The sequence below is a fragment of the Pararge aegeria genome, chromosome 8, assembly GCF_905163445.1.
Source record: "Pararge aegeria chromosome 8, ilParAegt1.1, whole genome shotgun sequence".
Classification (NCBI taxonomy): domain Eukaryota; kingdom Metazoa; phylum Arthropoda; class Insecta; order Lepidoptera; family Nymphalidae; genus Pararge; species Pararge aegeria.
The window spans coordinates 15,390,105-15,399,551 of record NC_053187.1 but is presented as its reverse complement, the minus strand read 5'-3'; the positions used below and the strand labels follow the sequence as shown (position 1 = coordinate 15,399,551).

General features: G+C 34.4%; 1 protein-coding gene across 1 annotated transcript in view; it reads right to left on the bottom strand.

Moving 5' to 3' along the window:
• Window positions 1-198: 198 nt before the first annotated feature.
• The window catches only part of LOC120626030, a 41,929-nt gene continuing 32,680 nt past the window's right edge, over window positions 199-9,447 (bottom strand). The window contains exons 28-36 of the mRNA XM_039893310.1: window positions 7,892-8,005; window positions 6,255-6,347; window positions 5,195-5,320; window positions 4,737-4,838; window positions 3,487-3,600; window positions 3,284-3,382; window positions 2,748-2,849; window positions 2,274-2,369; window positions 199-1,253 (exon numbers count right to left, since the gene is read on the bottom strand). Coding sequence (XP_039749244.1) covers window positions 928-1,253; window positions 2,274-2,369; window positions 2,748-2,849; window positions 3,284-3,382; window positions 3,487-3,600; window positions 4,737-4,838; window positions 5,195-5,320; window positions 6,255-6,347; window positions 7,892-8,005 — 1,172 coding nt within the window. The 3' untranslated portion in view covers window positions 199-927. The remainder of the gene's footprint in view (window positions 1,254-2,273; window positions 2,370-2,747; window positions 2,850-3,283; window positions 3,383-3,486; window positions 3,601-4,736; window positions 4,839-5,194; window positions 5,321-6,254; window positions 6,348-7,891; window positions 8,006-9,447) is intronic.

Genomic DNA, 9,447 nt, shown 5'->3' with positions numbered 1-9,447 from the left:
ACCTAATAAGTATTAATTAATTATTAATAAATATGGCGGAATATGATGTGATTTTTTTTGTATAAATTGGTTATTTTAACTATATTCGTATTACTTAATTCGTGAAATTCCACATTTTGTAATGTTTGTGTCACAGCATTTATAATAAAAATAAATAAATAAATGATATATGACCTAAAATCAATTAAAACAAAATTATTATGAAAGTTAATTTTATTCATTTGCCACATTTTAGAACCTTCTAATACACAAGTTTATATAAACTGGACAAAAAGTCTCACATATACATTTTAAAACAAAATTTATATTTGTATAATGCTGATCAATCCCTTGCTTCACAATAGCATCGTGAAGAAACCTGAGAAAGGGGGCAAGTGAAGTCTACAAATCCGCACTTTGCCAGCTGGTGGTCTACGATTTGAACCCTCATCATTCTGAAGGGACACCCGCGCTCTGTAGTGGGCCGGATATGTGTTGAATACAATGTAAGCTATCTAAGCTAAAGCATGTGATAACAGATGATTATGTGTGACTCAAGATGTGTCGCCAAAAGCAGCCACCTAAATGCGCATAGAGAACTGAAGTTGATGACTCGGTTGCACAGAATTCTTTAAATCTAAAATTGACAAGTCAAAAGTTGTACGAATTAGGTAACAACGCCATCTGTAAGAATAACTTCGTACTATTAACTACGTCTTCAAGTTGTCTCAGTGAATCGGGATATTGTATGAAAGTTCTGTTTTTTAGGCGAGGGCATTACAATCTGCAAATATCTCTGAAGCGCTTTTTGTTAAAAACATTCAAGTATGGGAAATACTTTGTATGAAGAAATTACATATAATTAAAAATTACATATAATTAAAAACTGCAATGAAGTTTAATTGAAATATTTTAGATAACAGCGCCATCTCTTAGAATCACGTTGTACTAATACGTCAAGTTGTTCCTCAACCTACGAACCCTACCTTCAATGGCGGTTAGAATACAATAAACATTTTTCAAATCGTTCTTATCGTTTCCCCTCACATCAGTGAGACTCAAAGCTGGAAACAATATACAAGAGTGTTGGTTAAATTTTTGTTTTAGGAATTTCGCCTCGCAGTTCTCGTCTTGCTTGCCGCTCGGTTTCATAGTGCATGCTTCGGTCAAGATGATGTTATTATTTGAGACAGTGCAGTGGGAAATATTGTCCGGAAAAGTAACGGTTGCATGGTGCGAGGCGTCTTCGATAGGTAGCGCTAAGTGCTTTATGACTGAAACAAAACATATTTATGCTCTACAGGTAGTTAAGGCGTTGAAAGTATGGGTATCCTGGCAGATATGTGTCCAAAGTGTGAGACTTTCTTCCTACGTTTAGGACTTATTCGATCGCGTAAAAGTTAACTACGATTTATAGGTACGGTATCGAAGAAGCGGCATCTAGTTATGATACTGGGAAACCGTAATGTCACTGACGCTAACTGTTATTAACTTTCACTCAATCAAATAAGTAAACGTTGGCAGAAAATCTCAGTCTTGGCACTTATAAAGATATATTTCTCTATCTTATCGACGAAAATCCCTATAGATAGATCCCGTTATTTTCAGACGTGTCAATTAAGCAGTAAGCTTTATCTATAACAGAATTATTGGCACCAGTATCTAGAGCTTATCAATACTAAGTATATACAATAATATTAATAAGAGGATTTTTCTTGTTTGTTTATCTGTACCCCCAATAGGCTTCGAAAGTACTGGACCGATTTTAACAATTTCTTCCCCAAAAGAAATCTAAGCTATAACCAAGTGACATAGGTAAATAATATACTTACTGCATGATTAAAGCACTTAAAATTACTTACCAAAAAGTCCGCGAGGGATTATATTCAACTATCATAGTTAAGTCGCAATAGCAGCTTTTGAGTGTGGTTTGTTACATTACAAAGTAGGCTGGCTAAATTAGTATCGCAGTATTAGGTAGTTCTTATTCAAATAAATAGTTTTATCATCAAGGGTGAATATAAAAGTAAAATACTTTTAAATTTATTTTAATCGGACAAAAAATGTAGAATTTATCGCATGTTTAAAAAACTTAAGGACTACATGACTGAACAAAACTTAATAGAGAAAGTTGTCTTTAAAACCACACCCCCTTTTTTACAAGAATATCTACTCAACTTAATGCTTTAAAAACTAAAACAAACGCGGACGAAGTCGCGGATAGCAGCTAGTCTATTAGAAACTTGCTATAAAACTAAATAAGACTTCAATGTCTCGAAATTTTCGTTACTTACAATTTTCTTTTACTTGTCCTAGTTTTATTGTGAGCAAATTACTGTAGTATCGACAAGATGCAACTAAGTAGGACTCCATGCATTTTTCGGTGGACTCTGAAAAAACATAATTATTATTAGGTATACAGTAGGTACATACCTGCTTAAAGTAATTCTAAGCTATATTTCGAACCTCCATCTATAATCCTACTAAATATTAATCTACGAGTTCTGTCGTCAATAGGAGTTCGTGAAAAATAAGTTTTCACGCAGAAATTCGGAGCCGATTTCAATGCAAAGCAAAAATTTTAAAAAGGACTGCCTACTTATTCTGGGCTACATTAAATATTTTTAAACAGTAAAAAAACAAAAATCTAATAAATTTTGTTCTATTGTTTGGGACTTATCTTCAATAATTATCTTTAATAAACGAATTGAATTGAATTGAATGGAATTCATTTTTTATAAGAGATTACTCTGCATTTATTTACTTACCGTGATGACTGTCATTCGATAACAAAGCTATTTTAGCGCTGCATTGCGGACAGTCCAAGAAGGAGTCAGCCACCGCTTGAATTGATATATTTTTCATACTTTCTACAAAACAAGTAAATAGATATTATATACTAAGTATTTGCAATAATCTTCTGCTTTACTTACTGAATTAGACTTTCCTCAGTTATGTAAGTTTTAAGCATTTACATAATAAATAACTTGCTTAACAGGGGAAGGAAAACATCGTTGGAAAACCTGCTACCTGAGAGTTCTCCTTAATGATCACAAAGGCGTGTCGAGTCCACCAATCCACACTGGGCCAGTGTGACTGACTACAGCCTGTAGTGGGCTGGTAATGACTATTCAAAGTAAAAAAAAAAATACAGATTAAAAATGTTTATTATTAACTTTCATGAGCGGATTCCAGAGCGCTCAACTTCAACTCAGCCTCCATTTCGTGGAATTCGACTACGCAACTCTAACTTTTAAAAGCTAAGGCAATAAAACTTAAGGCAATTAAAAAAAAAAATACAAACCGCTATTGCCGTAATAAGATCTTGATATTCGGGCGTTACAATGTGGGCAGCACAAAAGAGGTTTTTTCAATGTTTGAATGGATCTACTGGTGATATTCCCTGCAAATTAAACAAATAATGTATCTATTTCAATGCATACAAGTTTACGTATTGGTTTTATCAATTATTATAGCCCTGTCGTGTAGTATATGTATCCACCTTACCTGCGTTTAAGCATCGTGCGCAACAGCAATGCGCGGGCGCAGATAGTAAGCACGCAGGCATAGGCGACACACCATTGCTTTGCGTGCGAGGGTCTCGTATAGCATCTTCATTATCTAGGATAAATAAAACTTAGTAAAAATTACTGCATTATATTTTATAAATTGTTGTCAAATTTTATTATGTTAATACGTGGCAATGTTTATTAATAAACATAATATACTTATTTAATTCTTTCTTAATTACTTTCAAGCATTGAATCGCCATTAAAACCCTCATATTATATGTATGTATTTTGTTATTATTGTTTAGTCTATTTGAGTGGTTTGCAGTTGTCCGTTTAGTTTTGGAACGTATTTTTTTTTCATAGTGATTGGTAAAAATGATTTGCTTTAACGGTTAAAAGTGAAAGAAATCTTCGTGATGAAACCAGCATGCCTGAAAATTCTCCATAACTACACCCACTCACGAATGCAGGCACACGTCAAATCCGCATATTCTCCGTCACTAGAATCTACCCCCTTGATCACCTAGGCCACTAGATACGATTGGCAGCTACCCCTTCTGCTTCGGTACGTCAGACAAAGCAAATAATGAAAATATGTAGTATATACAACGTGTAACGGAATTACGAAAAACTGTTGAACTGTGCATAAGTATATTTCATAAGGAATGCTGTAAAAATATAATGTCAATAGAAGCATATTTATTATTACATTAAAAACATTCTAACTGTTTACTTATGACAACTCTATTGAAGATAAAAGACCGACATAAACCGGCGTAAAGTGAAAGGAGTCACTTGATTATACTTTTGCATGTGATGTAAAGGATTGATCTGATTCCTTTCAGTAAAAACTATGGCAATGGTTTACGCAAAAACTAATAGCGTTTCAGTTTCACAGACAGTCAATAATAAACCTCTGAAACCTCTGAAATATTATTTCGGTTTTCATTTATATTTATTGTATAATATATACTAAGACAATAAACCCATCGCAATCTAGCCCCAAAGTAAGCGTAGCTTGTATTATAGGCACTAAGATGACTGATGAATATTTTTATGAATAAGTAATATACATAAATGCAAAAGTTAAATTAATGTACCTATTCGCTAAATCGATCCTAATTGAGTCGTTACTGAGTAATATATTATTAGCATATATATTTACTGTGTAATAGTAGCGACCAGATGACATGTGAATAGAATAGAATAAATAAGTTAAGTAAAGAAATAAAGACGATAAATAACCTGTTTTCTTGGTCGTTGCTTGGACAGCACTTATTTTTGGAGTTGTAGTTGCTGAACCATTTTTTGCTATTAGTTTAGTTGTTTCGTACAGAGCTTTATAAACTGTGAACAGTTAATAATAACATTAGGTGACAAGTTATTGAGAAAAGCAAGGCAAGTTAAAAAGGAGTATTAGGCTAATATTCATATTAATGAAGACTTTTAAATTAATATATTGAGAGCAATAATACAAAGATTTCATAAAAAAAATACGAGTAGACAGCCGTGTTATCATTCGTCAGCTGTGTTAACAATCAAGGTCAATATAGGTTTTAGGATTAAGTACTATTGCAACAGAAAAAAGGTAACTAAGAGATATTATAACAAAACACACAGGTTCATATCCGCATAGACATAGGTTTTCTGAGCTGAATATTGTTTCGGGAAAATAAAATCACGAGAAGACATTAAAATAATACCTTGAGGCGATAAAACATCTCCACCAATGTAACTTTTCTGGCGGGAGCAAGGCAAATGATGGGCAAACGAAGTCGCCAGTCCAATCGAGCGGTTCGATATACTGCCTGGCTTTTTGCATGTAATATCTGAAAGATTTCACAAGAAGGTAGGTGCTGAAAAATATAGCTTTTTGTGACAGAGCTCGTCCGGGGCATCGATGTGTTCAGGTCTGAAGGCCGTGGTTGTCGGTTTACCTAATTTCAGGCATATGAGGCTTAACACCCAGCCACCGGTTGGTGTTCTTTTCATGCCCTGCGAAGTGTCGCTTTGTTTATAGGTGATGTTTTTCCACCATCTTCTTGGTTCGTCAATAATATGTATTAAAAAATGCCAATACCATAATAAAAAAAATTGTTTGTATTTAAAGCCGGTTCACGGGAGATTATTGTGCGTGATAACGTGCGTCCGATCCGATCCGTAGATGTGAGATAGTAGCGTCACAAGCCGAACGCTTAGGCCTATCGTGCCTCTCTATCGCTTGTTCCACGCTCGGCTCAGGCGGAACGTGGCAATGAGTCATGATTTTTCGTGCGTGTAGCCTGCGTTCATCTTTTTACAAGACGACCTATTGGCCTAGTACAGGGCAGTTTGTATAAAAACAGATAGCTTGTCAAACGTTTCTGGAGTTAGTGTAGTTTCATATACAGGTTCTGTCAAATATCTCTAGATACGACTCTCAGACGAGCGAAATATGGAGCTAACCTTACCTGTGACGTTGCTCCAACGTGATATAAATGACCTGGACCGATTTATTGATTTGCTCATTAACCAGTGTAACCGATCAACAGGACTGTTTCCCGAGAATGCACTATAATTCACTTTACTAGTGAAATGTCAATCAAACAAGACAGTGGATGCTAACCGACTTTATTGATCGTTTTGTTCTCATACCGACCTTTAGAATAACAATCCTAATTACATGTAACACTTTCCCCCCTTTTAAAGGAATGTGTATAAAACATATCTATTTTACATATATAGATTACATATCTATAACATATAATTATAGAGAATACAAACCAGAATTGCGATGGTGGACGTCTGTCTGCGCTTTGGCGTCAGTGAAAAAGCTGTGCACCACGCATCGCGGACGGTCGTACACAAATATGCAATCTGTAAGAAAAGTTAACAAATAAATCAAGTTTGTTTGTTGTTTGTAGGATATTTTCCGAAAGATGGCAATACTGCTACTGCTTAGTAGGTAATATATCATACCCTTTCATACCCTTTCAAACAAGAAACGATTTTCATAAATCGATGAACAAATATAAAAAAATACATACAGGTTAAGATATTATATCCTTCTCCATGCTATGTTATTTTACCCAAAACAAGTTACATTTCAAATAGCCCTTAACATCACAGAAGATCTTCAGACGATTGCTATGCAATAAACATAAGTAACAAATAGAAAAGTAAGGAGAGACGAGAAGATAAATATTATAGAATCTGCAGTCTCTGACGAAGTTTCCGCTGACTCAGTAAGATGGATGGCTAATATTTTTACTACTTACTGGAGTAGTTCGCTTGGATAAAAATATAATATATCGTAAACTTTGGAGAGAACTTCGCAACGATTGAAAAATCTGTAGACAAGAATCAAGATCGATGTGTCTATGTGTCTTTCTAGACAACATAAACAAATATTTTTGTTATAATCTGTGTAAAGTGTTTTCATTTTTTATACTGTTTCTGTTTTTGATGATTTCTTATCTGGTGGGAGGCTTCGGCCGTGGCTACCCTACCAACAAAGACGTGCCGCTAAGCGATTTAGTGTTCCGGTACGATTTTTACAACAAAGCCATTGGCGTGCATCGGATTCCTTACCAGGTTATGCATTCAGCAGTTCATTTTCATAAATAGGGCAAAAATTCTCCTTCTATACGAGTTGTATTTAAATTTTTAGGGTAGGCAGTGCTTTAGTGAGTGTATGAAGCGCACGCCACTGGCCAAAGCAGACCAGACACACTAGACCAGACAAGAGAAAATTCAGAAACAATGAATTTCCAAATTGCCCCTGACGGAAATCGGACTCACGGAGCCAGGGAGGTAGTCAAAGGTTAAAATAAAATGAACCCCGATTCATAAATAACGACAATTTTTATCGGGTCATAGTGGAAACGACCTTGACCGTGTAGTAAGGTTTTAGATATCCGGGGTTAACCAAAGAGTTACCGACGCGTGACCTGAGGACTTGATCCTTCATGTAAAAGATCCTTGATCCATGATGTAAAAGAATATTTATTATAAACTAAATAATTTTAAATATAAATTATGGATCATTTATTTCGATTTGGTTATTTATTTATTTATTTACCGTCACTTTTTATTTTATCATGTGTTTGTAGTATTTTAATTTAATTTGACATTTAATTAAGGTTGATCTTTTTAATATCCTTGAACCAAATTTGCACACTATTTATTTAGTAGAATGTTATGCTAAACTAACTATATTGTTTACCAACATCTTGATATTGTACAAACGTTCTTGCAAATAAATGATTATTAGTATTATTATTATTCATGCTGAACCAGAATGTTTTGACAGAAAAGCCATCCATCAGTTTATGAGCCGACCTGACAATCAAATCCTGGATGGATTCAAGGATTTCGTATTGGAACATGATTTAGACTAGAAAGTTATGAACAATATTAACCTCCACTTATATCATCACGTGTATTCGAGCAACGGGGAGGACTGGCTAGGATATGCCTGGACGTCAAAACACTGGCTGATTGCTGTTTTGACGTCTTCACATCGCAGTCTGTTCCTGAAAAATTAATAGTGTATGACATTCGAAGAGCGTAGAATTACATTGAAAGGATCTTTAAGATTACTTGAAGCAATTTTTTTTACTGGCTTAGTTTTAACCTAGCTTTACGACAATAAAGTGTAATCGGATTGCCTCCAGCGTATAAAAAGTACCAAAATCAGCCAATTAGTTTTTAATTGTTGTTGGAAAATAGCAACTGCTGAGTTTCTTGCCGGCTTCTTCTCGGTAGAATCTGCGTTCCGAACCAATGGTAGAGTCACTACAAACAAACAGACTTGACGTTTCAAAAGTGCTTATATTAGGCCTACTTGAAATAAATGAATTTTGAATTTGAAAAAAGAAAATTAACAAACTATACTTATGATAAATAACAAAAAACTCGATTGTTGCATCCCCTTTTCGCCTTTAGTACATTATATTACAGAACCCACCACAAAGGAAAATAACAATTTTGAATAAAAACATTTACATTACAAGAAAAAAAATGGCGGTATTAAGTGACTAGACTTTTAAGCCTTAAACGTAAAAAAATATCACTTTTTCTATTTGATTTGATTTTAGAAGAAAGGATCTTAAATCTAGCTTTAAAATGTAACAAACAATGGCCACCTATTTAGATTTTTTAGACTTAGATTCAATGTTTATTGTGATCAGGCAATTACTGTGATGATTTGGATCCAACTTTAATATTATACTGAAATTGGAACTGGGCTTTGGGTTCTTTGACGGTCGCGCTAGGACAAATCAAAATTGGATAAAAAGCCTTCATTTCTCTCTTCGATAAATCTGTCTATCTTTAAAGAGCTAAATTGACAAGTCTAAACGGCCCTTACTAGATGTCCCAGTGAAAAAACAAACTTTTGTAGACTCATTGAAATAGGTATAAATATTTGAAACTGTGACTGTTTTTTTTTTCTCTTGGCACTGCGAACCGATCTTGTGCAACTTTGGCACTTGCTTGGCCTGAATGCAGATATGCCTCAGGTACTCTGAAAAAAGCCCTACGATATGGATACCAAATTTTATTTCAATCCGTTCAGCAGTTTTAACGGAGACAGACAAACAAAAATTCAATAAAAATCTTTTTTGGACTCTGATCGGATAGATCGGACTCGGATCGATCATAAAGCATCCCCCAGTAAAAATTTTCAAAATATATTAAATGTACAGAAATCTTCCAGTTACAGATTTATTATAAGTATAGATGTTTAGCTTAATCGCTAAACCTTTTTTCATTTTGGACAAAAAATGGCAGAGAGATTGCTTGCACCCTACGGAGATATGATACTTTTTAACCCAATTAAATAAACGTTTCCTGCGAGATCATAAAACAACCGTAGAACGACGACTAAGAATTTTTATTCATTGAATTTTAAATTTCCTCCGGAAATGCTGGGCAATCGACCACTTATTTAGAAGCATTGACACGTGTTTACTAT